Genomic DNA, 23,507 nt, shown 5'->3' with positions numbered 1-23,507 from the left:
ATTGCTAAAATACAGGGTTGGAGCATGAAAGTATTCATAACATAGGAGATAAGTGTATATAGAACAACATGAGGTATCATGAACAACCCGAATCTGAACGCCTCCATCAATGCCTTAAGTTCAAGGTTGACTCTGTCTTCAAAATAATCATAGAACAACCCTGAGCGCCCTTTCATTGCAGGCCAAATAATAAGCCATTTAGAGACCCGAATCTGCCAAAATCAATCCTTGCCACTTATTTTCCCTCCTCACTCACAGCCCCGTCCTCTCTCTTCGTCACGGTTCCATCCTCCCAGAATTCCATGTCCCCCTGCAGAGTCCCTCTCGTAATAGCCTGCCCCCGCTCCTTTAACAAATCAGCCAACGTCTTGCCCTTCTCAAAAAAAATGCCGAGGTTGTCGCTGATGACATGGCGGTTCTTGCATGACGGACATTGGATCAAAACAGTGCCACGATGGTACCCATGCTTCGACACACGGTGTGAAGAGCGTTCCCCACAGGGCTTGCAGGTAAATGAAAGCTGGTATGCGGGCTCCTGCTCCCGACGTAGTCGATTTTCCTCTGCGGCCTTTGCGTCCTCCTCCGCAGTTGCGGACCGGTCGGTGAGGGGTTTGGAAGGGGGTGAGTCGGAGACGTAGCGAACTGAGATTGTTTGGCTAACTTCTTGAATCTTGTTGGGCAGATATGTCGGAGGTAATGGCCGAGAGAGAGAGCGATAGCGACTGAAACTGAGCTGGGAATAAAGGCGTGGAGCTCCCTGGGAGAGAGACTGTCTCACGGGCCGGGCGTTGTGGAGCGCCCGAAGGCCAAGAGAGAGACGGAGGGGTTGGGCCATGGTTTGAAGCAGTTGGATAAGGTAGAAGGCTCGATAACGTCTGATTTGAGGTGTCAAGTCAAACGATTCATGAACTTGCAAAATGTTGAGCAGCTTAACCGCAGCAATGACAGCGGAGTTTGCGCCGGACTTAAGTTCTTCCAGCTGCTTTCCTCCGCGGCCTTCTAACCTACTTGACTCGCCTTCAGACTCGACAACATCTGCCTCTGGAGCGAGGAGTGTGCGTTTACGGGCAAGGATAGTTTCGTTTCCCCCAGTTTCCCCCATTGCTAAAGACGAATTTTTTGCGTTGGTTCATTGAAGCTTTCGGTGGGCTGATCCTGCCTTCCCTCATCAACCTCATACACTTCCGCTGCCCCGCCACTATCTTGGAACTACCTGTGTTCGTACGTGGATGGCAACTTTCCAGGTGCTTTCAAGATGGTAATGAGAGCGCGACAGAAAATTCGGGCTCCCCGGAAGGTACATCACCCCATTCCCACCGTTCATGGTTGCTTTCTCGATCCGCCAAAACAACATCATGAACTCGGGCTTGCTGACAGGTTACTAACGGACTTGTGCTAGGGAATTCCCGTAAGCGGAGACGAATTCGAGAAAAATTGGAAGGATTTATCGACGTCTCTAAAGAAAATACATACGAAAGACGCCTCAGAGTTGTCGTTCGAGCAACTATATCGGAACGCCTATAGCATCGTAAAAATTCAGCGTGCCGAAGACTTGTACGAGCGGACAAAGGAACTTGAGAAAGAATGGCTATGTGGTGAAGTTCAAAAGCGAGTCGTTGCCGCAATCACGCCTAGGCTGTTGCTCGCCAAAGAGGCCGTGGATATGCAAGACCAATTTACGGAGGCTACGGAGAGGCGGGAGACCGGGGAGAGATTCCTTTCGGCCCTAAGTGAGGTGTGGGAGGACCATCAGATCTGTATGAAGATGATTACGGACGTTTTAATGTACATGGTAAGTCAATTGGTGTGTGCTGATTGGATCCCCCTAACGCAGGAATCGACGCATAGGATCGAGTCGTTGCGCTTAGGAAAGTTTCCATATACGCCGCCGCCATGGCATTATTTCGCGATCACGTTTTGCGGTCACCTGTGTCGTCGAGTAATAATGCCGTCGTCGCTGATGTGCTCAAGTCTACGGTGTTATTCATGATCCAGTTGGAAAGATCAGGGCACATGATAGACCGAGCTTTAATCCACAGCTGCATTAAGATGCTGGAGGGCCTGTACGAAACGGAGGCGGAAGAGGAGTCTTCTAAGCTTTATTTGACGTCTTTTGAACCGGACTACTTAGAGGCAAGCGCAGCGTTCTATCGCGCCGAGGGCAAGCGACTGCTAGAAACGGTCGACGCTGCTACGTTCTGCGCTGTTGTCTCTGCTCGCATAGCGGAAGAAAAGGAACGCTGTCAGTATACGATCTCTCTCCTTAGCGAATCAAAAATCAAGGAGATAGTGGATAACGAGTTGATCCGCAATAATTTGGCCGAAGTTGTCAATTTTGAGGGGACCGGGGTTCGAGTCATGCTGGACCACGACAGGATAGACAATCTAAGCAAGATTTATGCTCTCAGCGCACGGGTGGATCCTAAAAAGACCCATCTGACTGCCGCTGTACAGAAGCGTATAGTCGAAATGGGTAACGAAATCAACAATGCTTCATTTGCTTTAGCACAGGCACCTGCACAGCCTAAGTCAACTGGGACAGACGCAGGTCAGAAAAAAGAGAAGGAAAAAGAGAAGCCCGTGAATCAAGTCACATCATCTGCCATCAAATGGGTGGATGACATTCTTGCCCTCAAGAAGAAGTTTGATGGTATCTGGAAAGATGCCTTTGGGTCTGACCAGGTGCTACAAAGCGCGATTACGGCAAGTTTTTCGAGCTTCCTCAATTCCACCCCCCGCAGCTCAGAGTTTCTTTCGCTCTTTTTTGACGAGAACCTCAAGAAGGGCGTTAAGGGTAAAACGGACAACGAGGTTGATGCTCTTCTAGAGAACGGAATCACCCTGCTGCGTTATATCAAAGACAAAGACCGCTTTGAGGCCTACTACAAAAAACACCTTTCTCGACGACTACTCATGAAGCGTTCGATGAGCATGGACGCAGAGAGACAGATGATCTCCAAAATGAAGATGGAAGTCGGCAATCAATTCACCCAGCGATTAGAGGCCATGTTTAGAGACATGACCATATCGGAGGATCTGACTGCAAGCTATAAACAGTTTGTACGGGAACAGGGTGACCCCGATAAAAAGCGATTCGAGCTGGACATCAATGTCCTTACCAGCACTATGTGGCCAATGGAAATAATGTCGAGCTCAAGGGATGGTCAGGTTGAGCTTCCGTGCATCATCCCTAAGGAGGTTGAGACTGTCAAGCAGAGCTTTGAGAAGTTCTATCTGGACAAACATAGCGGCCGCAAACTTTCGTGGCAGCCAAGTATGGGTACAGCTGACATTAAAGCAACTTTTCATCGGTCAAATGGCAAAGTGCAGCGTCACGAACTCAACGTGTCCACTTACGCTATGTTTATTCTTTTACTTTTCAATGACATTCCCATAGGCGAGTCCCTCACATTCGAGGAGATCCAGGCGCGCACACGGATTCCAGATAACGATCTCATTCGAAACTTACAGTCACTTGCCGTTGCACCCAAGACTCGAGTCCTCAAGAAGGTCCCGATGAGTAGGGACGTCAAACCGACGGATAAGTTCTATTTCAACAATGATTTCCAAAGTCCATTCATGAAAGTACGAATCGGTGTGGTCAGCGGCGGAGCCAACAAGGTCGAGAGCCAGGACCAGAGAAAGGAGACAGAGGAGAAGATGAACAACGAGCGCGGCGGCAGTATTGAGGCCGCTATTGTGCGCATCATGAAGTATGTTGCTTCTGCTCTTTTGACGTCCGGTGCTGACATAACTTTGTATAGACAACGCAAAACATTAATCCATTCAAACCTTATTAGCGAAGTGCTTAGCCAGTTATCTGCCCGTTTCGTACCCGACGTTAACATGGTCAAGCGGCGAATCGAAAGTCTAATTGATCGCGAGTACCTCGAGCGTGTTTCCGAGGACCCCCCGACATACGGTTATGTTGCGTGAACTTCTTCATCTCATCTTCTGTTGTTTTTACTTCAGTTTTTGTTTTCTGGGCGAGGCGCATGCGGTAGGGTTTAGTAAGGAAGTCTCTGGGCCATAGACTATCAATGTCTCTTCTCACATCTAAGGACTTGTGCATCGGTCGAGTCCCACCTTCATTTTTATCACACGATGGCATTACTTATGGGTTTCGGCGCTGATGATCGATAAGATTTGGATCATGATTCCGTTATTTTAGTTTAAACACACCAAAAACATGCGAAACCTCGACCATGATATGTCCAATGTAAATGTATTCCATAAATCACCGAGGTATCTTCTGAAAGAGGAAATGTCTATCAACGCCAAATATGCAAAGCAATGCCCATCTATGAAACCTCGACAAATAAAGCAAGATCACAAAACCTCCACATCTCCCCTCTCCCAAGCCTCCTTAACAGCCTCCCACCTAACAACCCAAACGTCTCCCATCCTCATCGTACCCCCATACACCTCCTCCCCATCATCACCCTCGCCGGGGCCTGGCGGCGCAAGAAGCAGCACCTCATCTGCCAAACACCTTACAAAAACAGCCTCCCGCGTATCCGGCCCCTGCACCATACTCGTCCCGCCCGCATTATCATCCAACCGTCGAAGCTGCGGCGGAAAACTATTCAGAAAGCTCGACCCGAAATGTTTCGCGAGCAGTTGCTGGTGTGTATAGAGGAACGTTGTTTCGGAGGGACTGAGTGGTGACGATCTTGGGAGGTTGTCTGGGTCCGGGAGGGGTACTGAGTCTTCAGGCGTTTGGTACTTTGCTTCGGAGCTTCCCGAGGCTGGTGGGGGATTTGGTGGATTGTGAGAAGAGAGAAGTAGGTAATGCATGCTGTGCTTTGTGAGTTTCGAGAGGCGATTGCGCAGTAATGAGCGGAGGAGATATTGACTGCGGGAGAGGTCGGTTTGCAGAATGGAGAGGGTGAGCGTTGCGTTTGGATTTACTGTGCTGCTTGTTGGTTCTGAGGAAGCGGCGGCGAGGTCTTCGATCGTTTCGATCTGCAGAATCTTTAGCGATTGACCCGATATGCAGAGATGTAAGGGGTAGAGATCGGTTTCAGTACCTGCTGCCGTACGCGTTCCATCATGCGCTCCATCAATCGCGCGGGCCAGGGCAGAAGCTCTGGGACGCTGCGCTCGGCGACCCAGAAACGGGTGAGGAGTTGGTGGTCGAGGGCTGTAGACTCCGGGCTGGAGATGTCGGTGTGGTCGACGGATGCGAGAATGTCGTCGATTTCCATGGCGAATAACGAGATTCAAAGAATCAGGCTGGTGTTCCTATAGTGTGTTGTGAGAAAACGATATGCGACGCACACGGTGGAGAGCGGAAGCGGAGAAATTTGATGCCTTAAGGCTTACAATATCTGTTGTACACCAAAAATCCCTATTCACGCTTCGTATAGTCATGTCTACACCATACAAGAGAACAGGAGGATTATTTGGAATTATTCCATTCTCTAACAAAGGAAACTAATGTGTTTATGTTTCTGCTCTTCCAACCAGATCAGCAACTGCAGTGGGTGTTTTCATATATGTACAGTGTTCGGCATTCCAAACGTCACGAGGATCCGCGGTCCCCGTAAGATAGGCCAATATTAGGTCCAGAACTGCTGCGCACAATGATTAGGGTCTCGTAGACGACCCATTCATGAGTATGTACTGTGATTGGCTGATTGAGTTGGGTTCCCTCGCATTGTACAGGAAAACGGGGCGGCAGATTAAAAGACGATAGGGCTGAAGGATAAGTTTTCGAGAAGCCAAATTCTTGCGGTGAGGTATCATAGAAATGTAACTCGACGAGGTGTGGTGTCCAAGCATAGTAAGATCCGTGGAGATTCGTAGGAGACATAGGAAAGGAAGGGATCGGTCGAAGGAAACAGTAGGGACAAATGTGCTGAAGAGCTTCTTGTGGTGAGACTGACGCGATATGGGATGTTTTAATGTGGTGGTGAATAAGGTATGGGTAAATATCGTAGGGAAGATAGGTAGAAAATCTGAAAGCGAGTGAGGGTGAACTTGGACTGTTGTACGCGAGGCGAGGATTCCTCAAGTTGGGTGTCTGCTAAATGAGTCTTGCAATGTTCTCGAAATGTAAATAAGAACCCTAAACACCGATATCATAAGAGTCGTTCGACCAATGGATTATCCAAGAATCATAGGTCGCTAAACCATGCAGAGGGCATGGGTGGAGGAACCGCAAATGAAGATGCTTTGTTGAATTTCCATACTGAAATTAGTATGAAAGCATGCGACGGCCAGGAAAGCGGCTGCCAGGACTGTCATTGAACGGAGAAGCGAGAAGTTTGCGATCACCGGGGTTGTTCCTACACCTCCCGGTAGGACTATCCTCCATTTCCGGGGACTGTTGGCCAAAGGCAAAAGTCTGGGCCCTGCTCAATTTGGACCGCTGCTTGACCTTTCCAAGTCCACGCTCGCAAGCAAACTCGTGCTCCTTAGCGGACATTTCGACGTAGTTTTGAGGGTAGCACAGCGATCGATGCTCAGCAAAGAAACCACTGTAGCCCCCTTCTAGAATGTACATATCAGGATAAGATAGTTGGGGGTAATGATCCACATTATAAGCACGATCCCGATGCCGGATATACTTGGCCATAAGAGGAGCCCTGTGTACCGAATACTCGCAGTGGAAGACTATAGCAGTCCGTGGCTTCGGGTCCGCAAAAAGTTCGGCGGCCAGATTCTCCTTGTCATTGTAATTGACAGCTCCGACGATGTGCCCGCCATCGTATTCATATTCAAACCGGCAATCAATGATCATGATATTGTCAAACATATTATCATATTTTCCCTCTTTGATATCCACGAGGGTGGCCTTGTCGATGCGAGGTAAATTGTCTGCTTGCTCCTCGGGAATGAAGTGAGGTAGCTGCAGAGCCTGTGTTTCTTCGAAGTCGCTAATGGACTGGAGTGGTGCATTTGATGTATAAGAAACCTCGCTGTCGGCAATTACATCCTCGGGATGTTCGTACATACTCAATGATCTTCTGCATTGCTTGCGGGGCCGCATATTCGGGTGCGCACTTTTCCGAACTGAAGCCGCCGATGGTGAACCATTGCCACGGACATGGCTCCCGCTTCCTAATGGTGGTCTTAAACGCGAGTTGAGGCCACTGGTTGAATTGATGCGCATCATGGGCCGTTCACGCTGTGGGGATTCGCCAAACATGTCCTCCAATGATGCAGCTACGCCTGATGATGTCTTGTTGATTCCATTGGTCTGAAACTTGAAGGGCGGTCCTTGGCTTTCCGGGGCAGGTCTGGTCATTCCGACCTGGAAGGACTGCGCTTTGCTTCTCGCCAAGCTAGGCCGCAGAAAAGTCGGACGTCTTCTCCTAAAGTGCAAAATAATTAGACCCTCATAGACACTGAACAATCCCTCAAGTCTCCTCTTACTCTTGTTTACCATCCTTCGGTAGAACCGTTGGTGAATCCGGAACAAGGCCATCAGTTGACATCATAGTCGTGTCCATTGGGGAGCTCTCCAGAGTTGGCGAGTCCAGCTCGATTTCAGGCGTACTGATAAATGGAGGTTTGTGAGGCAGTGGGGACATGTCCATGATATCCATCGCGGGTGCAGGTGATGAGGATGGAAGGGGCGGAGTGGTCATCGCATCATCGACCCCTAGACATATATACATGTTAAACTTTGGCCGTTTTCGTCCAAACGAAGGTCTTACCACGTCTGTTTCCATTTCCCAGTAGGCAAGCAGAGAACAAAGACCGTCGTGGCGTAGCAACCTGGGGGCTGAAATCTTTGTGTCAGTAGTCTTTCTTTGGCAGCACCAATAATGGACAAGTGAAAGTTGCAGGAAAATCATGACGAACCTCTGATCAATGTGAAAATTCTGAGACAGATCTGCAGCAAGGCTCGCTGTTGGAGATGAGCCCCGGACGACCTTCGTACCGAAGTAGTCTCCGTTAGACCTCTTCATGGACAAGTCCTTGAAGTTAAACCCGCCGGGGCCTAGCCCTGGTAGAGGACTAAATCCATGATAAGACGTCGGTGCATCTGAACGGAAACAATGCCCCAGCATTACAGACGGAGGCTGCATGGCAGCCAAAGGCGAGGAATGTTCCATGGCAGCAAATGACTGTTTCCCTCAAGCCCTCTAACCCTCTGATCCGAGTGCACGAAACGGCGACGCTATCTAGCAGAGCATACGCTACGACGGCGAGTATGAATGGATGCAGTCACGGTAAACTAGACGTCCAATGTTTCTCAATTGCAGCAGGTTGAATTCCGGCCTTAGAAAACCCTTCAAAACGGCTCCGCACTCGCTGTGGACCAGCATGTACCGGAGACTTCCTGGTGACGGAACCAAGCTACAGCGGCATGACTGGCAGGATCAGGTAAGGTGAGAGGACGGAGACGAGGTAGGAAGCGGGGGACGAGCTATGCGAAGCATGGAGTCATTAATAAAACGCCCGAACAATGCAATATCGCCAGGGGAAGGGCCACAGTCTGTACAATGGTACGCTAATGCAATGGGGAATACACACCGAGAAGCGGAACGGTTCAGGCGAGGACGAGGGGCAAGACTGGTGCCGCGGACGGGTGCGGGCTTAAAAGGAAGAGGAGGAGAAGGGAGAGAGGGAGGGATGTGAGGATTCAAGAGGAGAAGAGAGGAGAGGAAAACGGCGTTCAAAAAGTGATGCGTTGAAGGGATGTTGTTGCAGCAACGCAAAGTGGGGAGCCGATCTATGCTCACCAAGTAGCTTAAGCGACGGTACTGTACGGCGTACGGCGCTTACAGAGTCACCATTTCGACCTCTATTCAAGGAGCTCTGTCCTTTTTCGCAATTAATTATATTTGGACCTTGCTGAAGACTATCTTTGGCTTTATTGTCGCCTTCTCTAACTCTTTACGACCGATAGGTGGTCGGTCGTACGCACAGTATGTAGGTACGGACAGGTACGATACGCAGCAGAGAATACATGTCAGGCTGATGTCACGGGTACTGGGGGTGGAATCTCGCAGACGCAGGCCCAAGTTTGCTTCGGAATTCCCTACGAGGATTGATTTGCTTCATCGACACTCGTTGCCGGGACTCCCTTACCGCCAGCTCAGCGCTAGTTCCGCCAGCGTATCAGCACAGGGCTGCATCTGGAGAGGCTGACCAGTGACCACTCTTGGGGCTGGGGCTGGCTGAGCACGATCCAGAAGGATTAGCCTCTGCGACGGTACCTGAGCGCTGCTAGCTGAGTGACTCCCACTCAGTGGGATCCTCAGTCCGACTCGCTTTTGACAGGCTCACTGTGCGACTTGAAGCCACCTTCCAGAAACAAACTCCTCTCTTTGTCTCGCTTGAATGAAGCTTCGTTGCTTCAAGGGTTCTAACTTTAGGTAATTCCTAGACTCCTGGCATATGCACTCCTCCCTCCCTAGGTACATAGAGACTGACCGTTCTCCCCAGGGCGTCGACTTCGGAACCCTCGCCTTTTGCTGGAATCCTCTGGCCGACCGTGCCGTGTCTTTGAATTTTGTTTTTTTTTTCTTTATTTTTCCGTTTTTATACATCACGGCCAGTCTAAATTGGAGATCGAATCTCATAAATGCTCCACCAGCTCCACCAGCTCGGAAAAAGAGCTTTCAGGAACGGCCGAACAGCGTCCAGCCGCGCATGAAACTCGGTTTTTCACGCCAGACTCCGTGGACTCCATGGTCCTGCATACATGGGTCGATATGCCGGTTATCATTGGTAGAAGCTTGGGTTATATCGCGAACAATAATGGTGGAAGATCCCTTCCCTAAATCCCCAGACTTTTTCCAGCTTCCAGCAGGAATAACATGTTATGTCATTCCGATCGGGAAAAGCTGCCTTGCAAAGTAGCATTTGATGATTTCATTGAGCCTCGACTGTTCCGCTTCGGCGCGCCGAGTGATCTTCCTGCCTGGAATCCTGCACTGCGCACGACTCGCTCGTCCAGGTTAATGCATACTGGCCTTGGGCGAATCGTTATCGTCTCCTCGAGTCCCTGCATAGGGATAACATTACCATCCCTTCATTTGTTGGCCGATTATCTCTATAACTGTTCCTTTGGTGATGCTTCCGCCCCGAGTACAATCGCTTGCCGGAGTTGGGGTCGATAGAGTAGCCTCGGCGTCACCGACGGCAGAGCTAGGCCTGGGGAAGCACCTCAGCTGAAAAGCGTCATACCCCTCAAAACCGGCCTTGACGCGATGGGTCTTAGACTTTTGCCGTCCCTTATGTCTGGGTCGTTCTGATGGTTGGATGGAGTCTCAACCCATTAGATACACCTGCTACTAAGCTATCTACGAAACTGCTCGATGACTTTCGTTTGTCATCTTTGCTCTAGCTTTTCGAACTCGCGCTCATGATCATGATCTGACTCGGAAGCTCTTCATCGGGGTTAGCTCAATCAACAATCGGACTATCGAGCTTTCAGTTTGTCGAGATGCTCCGCCACAACTCGTGGGACTCACGAATCACGCCTTCGCACTGAATTGACATCCACGATTGCATCAATAGCCCCTCATATCTTGATTAAAGTCTAATTTTATCTTATCCGAGGATCTATCGTTGTCGCAGAGCCCCTCATCCTTGAGACGCCGGTCGACATGAGGCGCATCCTCCCCACAGCTGACTGCTCTGGGCATTCGTCCGAGGACATAGGCTGGGCTGATCCGCCCGTTCGTCTTGCACACGCTTGAGGCCTTTGTTACATGCAGTCCACAAAGGGCCTTCAAGGCTTTAAAAGAAAGGTGGCTATGGAGAGGATTTCATACTCTTCGCATATAATCAGCGTTGAGCTCTTGCATGAGACGGTGGTTAATGAAGACTCCGCGCCCGGACCACTTTACGCAGAGCATTCTCAACAAAGCCGTGGGTAATCTGACGTCAGACCTGCCGTCTGGCGAGCGCAAAACATGTTTCTGGCCCATGTCTGTCACGGTTGACCAATATTATTGTTACGTTCATGTTGCGCAGTATCATAAACCTTGGACAGCCAGGCTTCAAAACACACCCACTGTGTGCGGGGTCGCAGCTATGAGCAGCTATGAATCTCCGGCTTATCAGACCATGTGGTCGACTCTAGCGTCTCTTTCATGCAGTCAGATTTAGCATGCGACCTTAATCTCGTCATTATTATTGTACAATGACATGAACTTTGCTGATGGTTTCGAGTTAGCAGATCGATCGTAAACATCGCCAGTCGCGATCCATGGATCGCATTATCTAAAGTTACTTTCGGCCTGAGGCATAATCACCATCAGTTCCCGTTTTGCGGTAATGGACTGCACGTGCCTTCCCCAGACCATTTTGCCCCTGAGTAGGAGTGAATTATTGGCTATACTCCCTTCCACTTGATAGGGACAAAGAATAGCAACAAAGGGAAGCGACAGATCGATAGTGAACATTGGGCCCAGTCTAGCTACCGATCTATAAGCGCACTGACGTATCGTGATTGTCTTCCTGCCCCGTCGTCGCTTTCGATGCTCTGAACCGAAGAGATCTGCAGAACTATTGTGTTCTCGTCCAGATCTCGCCTTGCACATGTGCCAATGCGCATTTTTTATCACCGCAAATAATAGTCGAATGGACCCAGGACCCGTCGCACCCGAAATATTGAAGTCCAGGGTTTCGCCTCTCCTACAAACCTTCCAAAGCTAGACTAGTCATGAATTGATCGTCATTACCGCCTCGATAGGGCTTGAGCAGACAATCGAAGTAATAGACAGCGGGGTACTCCGCGTTCGGAGCTCATGTCTACACTGAAGGCTTCATTCTCTTGGGCTAAAGACCGTTACTATGGCCTTTTCATGAGATTGTGACCGTTCGCTCTCGAACGCTCACAGCCTATAGCAATTCGATTCCGGCTGAAGCCCCTCCGGCTGCGAAAGGGGCTTCACTTGTCTCTTCTCAATCTGTACCGTTGACAGTTTCTGTCCGAACGCTTGATGCCATGTGCGGCAGATTTAGCTATCTTCGCGCCCCCTCTCTGTCCACGATATAGTCATTATTTCTTCAGATGTGAGAAGGGCATCTAAGCAAATCCAACTCTTCAGCTCTGAAATTTCTCGCAATGAAACTCAAGTTGAGACTTAATGAACAAGAGAAAAGCAAGTGGCGAGCTCTGTCTGTTCCACAACCTGCATCAATGCCACTTGGTAGCTTTTCTGATTCGCGATTATCCTTTGTCACACTAAGGCACTGTCTTACAATAGACTTCGCCTTGTGCATGAAGAATTCACTACTTCTTATTGACAGGTGCTAAGCATAGGGTGCAAGGACAAGCCTGTTCAGGTGAACGTACCTGGTTTAGAGTTGCTTTGTTTCATACGCTATAAGCTTTCTGGTTTCGACTAAATACCTTGCTTATCCTTTCCGCTTCGATGTTTCTTATGCCAGCTCAGCTGATAGAGAAGATTATTTTACCATCCTATGCAAACTCCACCTGCTATAGTTCCAGAATGTCCGGCAGCACTATATCTAGGAAGGCAGGTTCCCGACAGGAATACCGCTGCTGGCATATCCTACTTTGCCTTGATTCTTCCCGACTGACAAGTGCTAGATTGTTCTGACTTGGAAACTTCAACCCCTTCGTACCCCTTGAAAGGAGCCAATATCGAAATCGCTTGTACCAGGAGTGGCTTATTCTGCATAAGCTACGGGAAGGACCCATTCAAGCATGCGACCCTTGCTCATATCTCCACAATCCTTGCTAAGGAACGGACTCCTAGCCATCAATCAGCTTTGAAGAAAGGTAGGCACGCCTGTGGGGTTTACGGGAATAGCTATGCTAGGGCCCGATATAGCCTGCTTTTGCACGGCAGATGCAGCCAAATCTTGATCCGCCCGATCAACATTCCTCCGATTACTTAATGATTTTGCCTGGGATACTAAGCGTACCCAGAGCGACGCCGTGCTAGAAAGCGCCAGGAATGTTCGAATCATTTGGATTGGTTCATGGCCAGCTTCCAAGTTTTCTAGACACCGCATTGCTCGCTCAACTCATCGAATGTCAGACTACCTGCTGCGCAGAGCGTTTCTAACTGCGAGGTTGCGGCAAAGCAGCCATGGGTCACAGCTCCGTCGTATAATCACATGAGGCGTTTTTGAATTCCAGTCACAACTCAAGCTATGTCGATAAGGACAAGATCAACCAATTCAACACGGTTTACTTCGCAGGTGATTCCTCCATTTTGGACACCAAATTGACGATTGTGGCCGACCGGGCTGGCAAGACGAGCGTACTGAGCTGAAAGCTCGTTTCGCAGATGGGCAGCCCACTCTCGTTTCGTGACTAGTTATCACCACTGACTTTCAGCCTTTATACGTCTTAACTTCATTGTCAGCTACTCAGGTCACGGATGTATGTAGCATCAGCAGGTGTCAACTGTGCTTACACAGTATACGCAGGATGTACAGACACAATATCAAAGCAGCTTGCGCTCACATAGCACCATCGAGCAAGTTAGGCCGCATAATCCCACGGCCGAGGCTGCGAATGCGCTTTCTCAACCGTATACTAACAGCATTTTCTAATGCAAAGACCTTGGGGCGTCTCGGGGTCAGCTTGGGTCAAGCATGTGCCTTCCAATCTCCTCATAGCCAGCAACTAGCCCCACAAATTCTGTGAAGTACTAGGCACGATTTGGCTCACCCGGCCCATGAACGTAGTCATGGAAACCCTCAAGTGCGCATGGCTAAACCACATTCCAGGTTGATTACCAATATGCATAGCCGACAGCCTGGCAATTATCAAGCGCTCAATCGAAGTTAACGCGGAAGCTATTAGTTGCGAATGCTCGTGCTTTAAGCCCCTGAGAGCCGGAACTCTGTCAGGTATATGCGAGAACAGGTGTGGTATATATGGAGGTTTAGTCGGTTGAGGCTTGGGTCGAGACAGCCTCACGAAACCAGGACCACAAGGCTAGCATTACTTGGCGTAGCAATATCAAATTCGATGGCACAGGAGCGCTTAGAGGAGTCCTGTTAACATGAGTCATCTAGCCAAGCGTGTACATCTTCCAGCTGCACGACCAGTTCGTAACCTTTGCATAGTAAAAGTATATAATCCATGCAATTCTTGTTCATATATAGGAACGTAGACAGCTGCAATCACACCCTTCAGAAAATAACCCCAGAATATAACCTTAGAAACCTTTAATATAAAAATGCTCGCTCGTCTCCTCCAACACCTCAAACTTCATGCCAACTCTAATCTCCCCCTCCGACCGAGGTACACCCAACATCCCAAAGCAAGGCTTATACTTCAACCCCTCGTCAACCCTCCTGTAACTCATCATCGTATCCCACGGCTGCGTCTTATGTTTCTGCGCCGTCTCGGGATCAACATTCGGGACCTGACATCTACCGCACCTTGCCACAATGTCATATGTCAGGCCGTCCTCCTCTTCCAGTCCAGCACCAGCCGCACTCTTCTCAACCCCAGGACCAGCATGAGCAGTACGACTGTTCCCGATCCGCACCGTCTTCCACGAGTCCTCAACCCACGCATCTCCCTTATGCCCACGGATAATGATATTCGGTCTGAACCGCTCAATCGTGATCTCCTCGTGGCCCTGCGCCTTTAGCCGCTCATTCAGTTCATCAATCGACGCCTGCGACGCAACGAGCACGGGCAGAACATCGGGGAAATTCGTATTCTGCACCCGGCCTAGCAGCCTCGGGTCCCCGTTACCCTTCAGAACCCGCGGCGTGGGACCCTTGTACACAAGGACGACGGGGCGGTTAAGAAACTTTGAAAATAGCTGATTAATGCCGACAGATTCCCCGTAGACATATCCGTCCGTAGTCGTGTCCCAGATCTTGATGTCCGTTGCGAGGGTTGTGTGTTCTGCGAGCCAGGTCTGGGAGGGATGGGCAGGGATGGAAATTGTCTCGCTCTTCTCAGATGAGGCAGGCTTGACCGAGAGAACGAGTGACTCCCCATTCTCACTCAGCCCTGTGTTAATGAGCGTCATTTCGGGGATCTGGCGGATCGTAAGAAAGACGTGGGTTTTTTCATCAACGAGCATCCAGCGACGATCGAGGTCAAGGCCGGTCATGCATTGCTTTGCTACTTTTATTTCGAACCCGCGACATGATTTTATCGGGTACACTCGGAGGGAGATAATTTCACTAGGTTTTTGCGAGGATTTGAATTTGGCCACTGAGCGGAGGGAGTTTGGTTTAAGAAAGCGCGTGATGAGGATCGCTAGGACGAGCAGCAGAGCTGCGATGAGAGTAGGTGTCATATCGGTGTCGGTGGCACTTGGAAGCCCATGTGCTGGTTTCAGTGACTTGAAGGCTGACGGGATTCAGTGTCGCAGTGAAAGCGATACAGTTCCCTTATACGTGCGGGGAGGACTCCAAATATTTGGCGGAAATATGCCGATGGTCATTGGGGGGTCTAAGCCGTTCTCGGTTAGTGTGGTCACTGATACGCTATGATTGGAGAAAGAATACTACGCTATTCCTCTTCTGCTATTATGAAGTAGATGATGTTCGACTTTCCAAGTTAGAAATCCGGCTCAAAAACAAGGCGATGTTACAGAAAATAGTGCATCAATACCATTTAAATGCGGAATAAGTAATTGGAGGTAGAATATATGCGCCCCGTCGATGCGATAGTGGCAGAATCACGACGCAGCAGTGAAACACCATATCAGGCCCAATCATGCTCGCTATAAGAACCAAGCAGGTAACTTCCTAAATCAACATACTATACCTTCGCATCAACCCAACGACTAACCAAAGCCTTAATCAACGCAATCGCCACTTCTTTCCCAGTCGCTACGTCCACATCACGGCAGGAAGAAGGCACATGGAAGAATGCAACGTTCCTGTCCCGACCTTCTCGCAGCGCCAACGACAAACTCGTATAGAAAATGAACTCGCATAGATACCGCCCCGCGTCCCCAGAGATACGGATATCCGCACCCGCCGGAGCAAACGCCTGCCATGTCTTCAAAAACTCACTGTCCGGCGGATGAGGGTTCAGGTTCGTGCGCGACGGCGTCAAGTCCAATTTCACTACTGGCTCTCTCGCGGGATCGCTGCGCCCAGCCGTCAAGACGTGAGGGAGAGTCTTCTCCTTCCAGAGCTTCTCGCCGTCCTCATATCCCGCGCGGCCGAGATTATCCGGCATATTGTATGCGTCGCGATGAGCTTTTGTTTCTATCGAATAGTAGCTCCTAGTCGCAGCAATACCCATGTGGATCACGATGTCCGGATGGCGCCCGTGCGTTTTCACGTACTCTTCCATTATATATGGGATAGTTGTCCGCACTGCCGAGTATGCGACAGAGATGGGAGAAGGGTGCACATGTATCGCGATGCGCCGGATAGCAGTTGTCCCTCCAGGTGTATCTGTTGGCAAGGATATGGATGGTGGAAGAGCTGACGCTATTAGATATGACGCATTGACCACATTGGATTTGAACGGCTAAGGAGGGTCAGCCAGCCCATTTCGCCTCAATGATGCTGCCAATCACTCAGAAAAAAGAGCATTGACTCACGCCAAAGCCTGTCACAAGCACAGAGATCTCCTCAGGGTCTGCGGACGATAAGGGTAAGTCCGGCGCCAGCGGTATGCTGGATAAATGCACGCCTGAGCCAGAATCGCCCATTGTTGGTTAGAACGGGGAAAAATTGACGATCCTGACTACGGAGACAACAGGGACTGTACGGCAGAAGGACTGCTCGTATGGATTTAGAGAGAGTATGAGGGGAATCGTCTAGAGAAAGAGTGACGTTCGTTATGATAGTTGGATGACCGGCTTTGGAGCTCCCCGCCTCCGCATTGGGCCTCTTGGCACGGATCACGCGATCTGAGCGAACCTGACCAATCACCGCACGCGTCAGTTGGAGATGTACAGCTATCTATTGGCTAAACCTTCCGACGCTCAGACTGACCCACTCAGCCATTACTCATCAATGAATATCCTAACTAATTGTATCTTCAAGCAGTCCCTGCAAGATCAGACTGATAGTAGGTACAGATATAATAGAGCTGTGGAGTTTCTGCTGGGTAGTACTTGTGGTTTGCTGATATCTTAATGCCTTAACTGTACAGTGGTAGAATCAGAGTTGAAAAATACTGGGCATATATATATTTTGTATTCAGTTCCTATTCATTAAGAATATAAAGGTGAACTCGTACAATTTGGGACGCCAAAGAAGGAATCTCAAAGTACCTATCTCAACGATCTCGTTCCCCGCTAAATTAGATTGACATTTCCAAGCTTGAGTCGCAGTTGCCGGTTGCTGCAGGTGGTCGCAGTGGTTGAGGGTGCAATATAACGTTGGGTAGATAAAGGATTGCTGGGGTTTATGCGCTGCTGACGTTACCGCCATAGTGATCATGTTATCCAGGTCTCTCTCAAACACTCCAGCGTAGAAGACACCTCTTCAGGGCCCCTGCTCGAGAATCCCAGCACATGTAACGATTTGGGCCATGTTTAGTACGATTCAGGGTCTTCAGCTTCAACCTCTCTTCCTTCTCTTCCTCTCTACAAGAAGCGCCTTAATGATTAACGTGGCGGCAGTGAGGAATTTAATTAGTTAATAGATGGCTTGTCATTGGCGGCACAAAGGGCCAAGGATTGCAGTTATGTGTAAAGCAGATGGGCAAGGAAAGCGTAAAGTACGAAGTGATATCGGTTCGGCGAGGTTCCGGTTAAGTCGTCCGTATCATGGCGGAAAATGAATGGGTTGATGTGTAAGGAAGCACATGTGAAAGCTTTCGAGAAGCATGACACCGGAAAGGTAGGAGCTGTTTGATCGTGGGATTGATTGCCTGTAATTTTGGAGTGCTGCTGCCTACCGCTGTGCATGCAATAGCTTTCGTAGATTGGATGGAAAGAGCGGCCATGTAATGCCACACATATAGTGCCAGAATGCAGAAACATAGGGGCACAGAGCTGCGCAATTTCCAATTTTTAGGACCGAATGACAGACAGGGGTTTTAGGACAATGACTTGTATGTTCTGTACGTCATCGTCATTGACTGGAGAGTTGATGCAAATATAAGTTGGGAGTGAACCAACTATGCTTGCACCTGAGCTTGATATTGAGCTTTTCGCCCTTATGTGATTGAGGTAGAGAGCGAGGTCCTCGTCTAGAGTCAGTACGTCTCCATTCTGTTTTGATGCCAAATATTAACACACAGGGCCGTCTATCTGGCCTACTGGGAACCCTCGGTTCAAACTTCAAAGAGCTCATCGTCGGTCACAAGAGCAGTGGTATAAAGTTGAGGAGCTAGTTTAGGATCATTTCAGAATCACCAGTGGTAGAGTACGCTAGGTAGTTAGCGGTGACTGCGAAGTTAGAAAAGCGACAAGGAAGGGAACGATGTAACCGCCGCTCACAGATCCAGTCAGACGAATTCGTGCCGGATGCGCCGCTCATGCTCTCTCTGATTTGATGGCATGGCCCGCAAGCGGACCGAAGAGGTAAATCCTCAGCTATGAGCCTTTCATACTGCTTATCCTACGCTCATCCAACATTGGAGGACCTCGTTTGTACCATGCAGGTAAATTCCGAGAGAGGAGACATTGCACGCCCTCGCAAGACGGATAGTTGCCTATCCATCGGTATAGGCGTTCCACGCGAGCGAAGAAAACCAACCGTGACCTTGCACTCCTTGGCCGGTAGCGCCTCGCAATGTCGGCAGTAAAGCGCAGAACAAAGATTATAATGCTCACTACAACAGGAGAGTGATCCGCCGTCGCTGTAGATGCTCATAAATATTGTATGTCGCCTCTCTGATGCCGAATTACAATGAAATAAAGCGCCCACTTATAATCCCAATAGGTCTGTATAAGGGCATCGGCCAGCGTTCTTGTCGGAAGAAGAGCAGTGACGGCTACAAGCAGCTCGAGTAGATATTTCGTCAATCAAGAAGACTTTCCAGTCATGCTGCTGTAGAGTGCCGAGAGGGCGAATACGACTGCGACTTGCAGTTTGTATGGAAGTGTCTGCGCTGCTGCTGCTAAAAACTCCAAAGGCTAACGCTGGATCGCCGGTACCGACACTAGGAATCAGCGTTGTGGGTTCGACAACCGGGTTATCCACGCCGACTGCATTGGCGGGTGCCGACACCTTTCTCGTCGGTGAATTGTCGGTGTTACCAGGTCTTGACCATCTCGGCTGTTGTGGGTACCGAGCTACGGTCTGATGGAAATTTCGAGTATTGTCATGCTCGGTATACTGCCAAATCGTCGTTTCTTCTTTTCACACCTGTTCCAGCTACCGTGGGGAGCTCTTAGGAGTTGTGGGCGGGGCGTGGCCCAGTTGTGCTCGCCTGGCCTAGCACCGACATATTTGACCTTGCGTCACCAGTATGAAGCACATGCAACGGCAATTTGAGTCGCTTTCTTTTTAAAAGACAAGAACCTGAAGTAATGGTGGACAGTTTGGGAACGAGTGTTTTGAAGTGCTGCAGGGTCGTCGAGTGCGATCATGCTGGAGTATTCCTCAGGAGCCCTGAAAGGGTAACTTGATCTCTGCAGAGCTGTTTTCCCACTTTATGGGTTGTAGCATTAGAGTCAAAAATGAATGATATCCTGGAGAAGCAACTGGCTTGGGGTGTTTATGATGACGAGTATCTTTGCCTGTTGTCTGGCCTCTAAGCACGTGATGACTATGATACATACTTTGATAACGCTAACCCATTTTCGTCCAATCTCCGTAAATTTTCGCAGACAGCACAAGTTCCAGCCCAACATCCTCTAGAGCTCACGACTACACTCTTATCTTCCTTCTAATATATTGAAGCGCATTTAACAATCTAGCAATCTAGAAAGAGAATTGCGCCAAATACCAAAATTCTTTTTGCGCAATCTCCAGCAATGGCGCCGCATCTCGCCGGCTCCAAAAAGCGGCGCCGTGAGCCCGTCAATGTAAACACCAAATTAATGGAGATCTATGAAGACCTCGCCAGTGAAAACGACGAGGTCAGACTAAAGGCAGCGCAAGAGCTTGTCTCTCAGTTCACACCGGACAAGAGTCCCGGTGATGAGGATATCCAGAAGGCACTGCAGAGGTTGTTTCGCGGGCTCTGTAGCAGTCGCAAAGCGGCGCGCATTGGGTTCTCTATTGCCTTGACTGAGATGCTCACTCAGGTCTTTGCTGTTGGTCGTTCGAGTTCGTTGGATGTACAGGGAGTGCTAGGGGTCTGGAAAGGGGTTTCAGATGCCTCAGGAGGCGAATCGGGACAGGTGAGTATTCTCCGATTCTTTTCATGATTGAGAAGCGTGAGAGTCGTATGTTAATTCGATACAGGAAGCAAGAGATCACCATTTCGGTCGGCTTTTTGGTGCAGAGGCCATCATCAAGTCTGGTATACTATTTAACCCTAAGACTCTGCTGCGTGAGTGGACTAAGGTCCTAGACTTGGTTTTCGACCTGGCTAAAAAGAAACCTTGGATTCGGGAAGAGTGCGGCTGGATTGTATATCGCTGTATCCACGATCTCGCCTCTCAGAAGGCTGACGGCAAACTCGTGGAGGTCGCCATTGAGAGACTGTGCTCCAATGACCTGGCACGAACACCAGAGGGTGTTGCGATCTGGCTTGCTGCTAAAGATATGTTTAGCGACATTAGCTTCGTGAGCAAAATGTGGAAACACGATGACCCGCTAGACTCGAAGGAGAGGAACCAGCTAGCAAAAGTCATGAAGGAATCTTCTACTGAGACAGATGGTGAAGGAGATAAGGGCGCAAAAGCGTCTGGTTTCTGGAACTCGAAGCTTCACTTTGCTTGGGATGCTGCCTTGGCGAGCCTGAATGGCACGAAAAATTCAAAGTCTCGTCTGAACTTTGTTGATTTCTGGACAGAAATTGTCGATAGTGAGTATCCCCAGCAAGGTAATCATCTTGCGTCTAACATATTTTAGATGGGCTATTTGCAGCCGCCTCATCGGAAGAAAGGAAATACTGGGGCTTCTCCCTTTTCATCAAAGTGATCAACGAGCATAGTCTGCAACTGGCTTCTCTCGTGTTCACTAAAAATCTGATCCGGTGTCTTACAAACCAACTGGCTGTTGAGGACCGCTATCTCCATCGCATGGCTGTAAAGGCTGCAAAGGCCATCCAGGCCCGCGTAGCCAAGGAGCCAGCTTTTGCCGCGGCGTCGGTCAAAGGCCTCATGGGTTCCGCCGGCGCAGTGAATTTTGACCAAATAACCAAGACGAAGACGGTAGAGAAAATTGTGTCCGAAGCTAACTTGGATGCCCTGAACACGATTTTGCCTCTTTTCGAGCAACTGGTCGCCTCCCCTGGAACAACAGACAGCAAAGCCGCTGCGTCGAACCGCCAGGTCCTGGCGAGCTTGCTGTTATCGATGGTTCGGGCTCGTGTGTCTGCTAGCGATGCAGCGGATGAGGCCTCGGAAGCTGCGCTTGAGAGGATCCTCTTCATATTTGCTCGCTTTGCATACTTCACAAGCGAAGGTGGTAAAGGTAGTGCTCAGCCACTGTTCACGCAGCAAAGCCAGGAACTGTTCCGGAGCAGGATTAATTCCTCTCTGAACAGCATTATCGCGGCTCAGAAACATGCGGCTACACTACCGTACGCGATTGTGCGTAAGATTCGCGACGCGGCAAAGTCGGAGGAGTTTGGCAAGTTCATTATTGGTATGGACGGCGCCCTAAAAGATTCAGTGAAGGGGGCTTTCAAAGCGCTGAAGAGGCTATCAAGCATGGTAATTACCATTCTGCACAAAATGAAAAGTTTGTACTGACGGTATTCAGGAGAAGAAGGAAACCGCAGCTGGCGTGGAGGCATTCAAGCTCCTTTACTCTATGACAATACTGCAGGTTTACAATGGCGACGCAGATGCTGCGTCAATGCTGGATGAACTAGACTTTTGCTATAACAAATTTTTCGCAGACAAGAAGTCCAATAAGGAAGAAGAGACCTCTGAAGCCTCGGATGCCCTCGTTGAAATTCTTTTGAGTTTTGCCTCGAAGCAGTCTCAGCTTTTCCGTCGTATGAGTGAGCAGGTCTTTACCGCGTTCGCTCCGAATGTCACTGCAACTGGGCTGGAGTCTTTGACCTCGGTATGCATCCCGTTATTTCTGCCCTTTCCAGTTTCGAGACTAACCGACTCGCTAAGGTTCTGGAAGCCAAAGAAAGTCTGGCAGGCCAACAAGAGATGTTCGACCAGCAAGACGACGAAGACGCTGAGGAAGACGAAGACGAAGACATGATGGACGTCGACGAAATGGACAGCGACGTTGAAGTTGTAGAGCCTGAAGACAACGACAAGGACGACGACGCCTCCCTCCCTTCAGACCAAGAAGCCCAAGAAGACGACGACGACGACGGCGAAGACGCGGCCGAGATTGCCGCCTTCGAGGCCAAACTCGCCTCAGCCCTCGGCACCCACCGCGCCGACCAAGACCTGAATGAAGAAGAATCAGAATCCGACGCCGACATGAACGATGACGAAATGGAAGAAATCGACAACCAGCTGGTCAAAGTCTTCAGAGCCCGCCGCGACGCCCTGAGCAAAAAGAACGACAAGAAGGACGCCAAAGAGACAATGGTCAACTTCAAGAACCGCGTTCTCGACCTCCTCGAAATCTACGTCAAGAATAAGACATGCCATTCGTCGCTCCTGGCACTTGATCTCATCCTGCCTCTGCTCCGGCTCACAAGACGTTCGTCAGTCAAGCAAATCAGCAACAAGGCGAACTCAGTGCTGCGCGAATATACGAAACTCTGCAAAGGTGCTTCACTCCCGACTCTGCGATCTGAAGATGTTGAGGCTGTCTGGGAACTGTTGAGAGCTATCCATGCGGAGGCAATGCATAGTGGCCCACCGGCACATGCTTCTGGTTGTAGCCAGGCAAGCTTGCTAGTTGTCAAGGTCTTGACAGCGCACGACAAAGAGGCTGTCAAGGGGGTAGTGGATATCTATGGCGATACGAGGAAGGCCCAGCTTCTGAGCTCAAAGTGCCATGTGCAGCCGACATTTTTCACTGATTGGAATAACTGGTGTGTGTCGGCAGGGAAAGCGATGAAGAACTAGTCCCAAGCTTTCGAGGTATAGATATGTAGACGTGTACGGTTATGTATAGACTTGTACTTGTCCCGATTCCATAATCATGATATATCACCATGCCACTTTCCGGGCGATCACTTTTACCGTCTTCTGATGCCTTATTCAATCATTTCATGCAGCTATATCCGGTTGCTAGTACCTAGATAATCCGGGGTTTCATGCCAGTACCTAATGAGAGACCGATTTGCCCTTCCCCATTCGCTAGCATTCACCCCCTTATGAGCCTCAGCTTGCTTTCCAGCAGAGCTATTCTCAACCTAGGATATGCGGTTATATCTACAGTACGAACGAATTTACCAAGTTGTCAAAAGCCACTAGGATGGGCGTCGACGTCTAGAGAGAAAGGCCATGCCAGGAATCACTCTCTGCATGCACTCAAAGACAAACACCAGGAAAAGAACAGGAAGAACCCGAACGCAGAGTCCTCAACGCGAAATGGGTTGCCTACGCATGCACCTCGCTTGCGGCAATATTGGCCATGAC

General features: G+C 49.7%; 7 protein-coding genes across 7 annotated transcripts, besides 1 other annotated feature; 3 read left to right on the top strand and 4 right to left on the bottom strand.

Moving 5' to 3' along the window:
- Positions 1-23,507: part of a sequence feature (contig 1.64 1..203363(-1)) that runs on past both edges of the window.
- On the top strand, positions 1,024-3,936 carry ANIA_03939 (cullin culC; the record flags this gene model as incomplete). Its single annotated transcript, XM_050611367.1, has 4 exons — positions 1,024-1,297; positions 1,400-1,792; positions 1,849-3,713; positions 3,765-3,936. The coding sequence occupies exons 1-4, from the start codon at positions 1,256-1,258 to the stop codon at positions 3,934-3,936; spliced, it is 2,472 nt and encodes an 823-aa protein (XP_050467402.1). The 5' UTR covers positions 1,024-1,255.
- sld5 (putative GINS DNA replication complex subunit Sld5) lies at positions 4,330-5,207 on the bottom strand (the record flags this gene model as incomplete). The annotated part of the gene is made up of 2 exons (XM_656452.1): positions 4,330-4,965; positions 5,031-5,207. 2 exons carry the CDS (start codon positions 5,205-5,207, stop codon positions 4,330-4,332), a joined length of 813 nt encoding a protein of 270 aa, XP_661544.1.
- On the bottom strand, positions 5,408-8,228 carry nimT (tyrosine protein phosphatase nimT). Its single transcript, XM_656453.2, has 4 exons — positions 7,813-8,228; positions 7,665-7,732; positions 7,381-7,609; positions 5,408-7,319 (listed from the first exon to the last, which is right to left on the bottom strand). The coding sequence occupies exons 1-4, from the start codon at positions 8,064-8,066 to the stop codon at positions 6,200-6,202; spliced, it is 1,671 nt and encodes a 556-aa protein (XP_661545.1). The 5' UTR covers positions 8,067-8,228; the 3' UTR covers positions 5,408-6,199.
- ANIA_11420 (uncharacterized protein) lies at positions 8,278-8,554 on the top strand (the record flags this gene model as incomplete). Its single annotated transcript, XM_050611366.1, has 2 exons — positions 8,278-8,337; positions 8,435-8,554. The coding sequence occupies 2 exons, from the start codon at positions 8,278-8,280 to the stop codon at positions 8,552-8,554; spliced, it is 180 nt and encodes a 59-aa protein (XP_050467401.1).
- Positions 14,109-15,212, bottom strand: ANIA_03942 (MOSC domain-containing protein; the record flags this gene model as incomplete). The annotated part of the gene is made up of 1 exon (XM_656454.1): positions 14,109-15,212. One exon carries the CDS (start codon positions 15,210-15,212, stop codon positions 14,109-14,111), a length of 1,104 nt encoding a protein of 367 aa, XP_661546.1.
- On the bottom strand, positions 15,623-16,673 carry ANIA_03943 (putative pyroglutamyl peptidase type I; the record flags this gene model as incomplete). The annotated part of the gene is made up of 3 exons (XM_656455.2): positions 16,476-16,673; positions 15,681-16,402; positions 15,623-15,641 (listed from the first exon to the last, which is right to left on the bottom strand). Exons 1-3 carry the CDS (start codon positions 16,584-16,586, stop codon positions 15,623-15,625), a joined length of 852 nt encoding a protein of 283 aa, XP_661547.1. The 5' UTR covers positions 16,587-16,673.
- ANIA_03944 (DNA-directed DNA polymerase phi) lies at positions 19,767-22,991 on the top strand (the record flags this gene model as incomplete). Its single annotated transcript, XM_656456.2, has 5 exons — positions 19,767-20,177; positions 20,242-20,806; positions 20,854-21,659; positions 21,709-22,017; positions 22,074-22,991. The coding sequence occupies exons 1-5, from the start codon at positions 19,809-19,811 to the stop codon at positions 22,989-22,991; spliced, it is 2,967 nt and encodes a 988-aa protein (XP_661548.1). The 5' UTR covers positions 19,767-19,808.

The sequence above is a fragment of the Aspergillus nidulans genome, chromosome II, assembly GCF_000011425.1.
Source record: "Aspergillus nidulans FGSC A4 chromosome II".
Lineage (NCBI taxonomy): Eukaryota > Fungi > Ascomycota > Eurotiomycetes > Eurotiales > Aspergillaceae > Aspergillus > Aspergillus nidulans.
The sequence above is the reverse complement of the archived record's forward strand: the minus strand, read 5'-3'. Positions and strand labels throughout refer to the sequence as shown.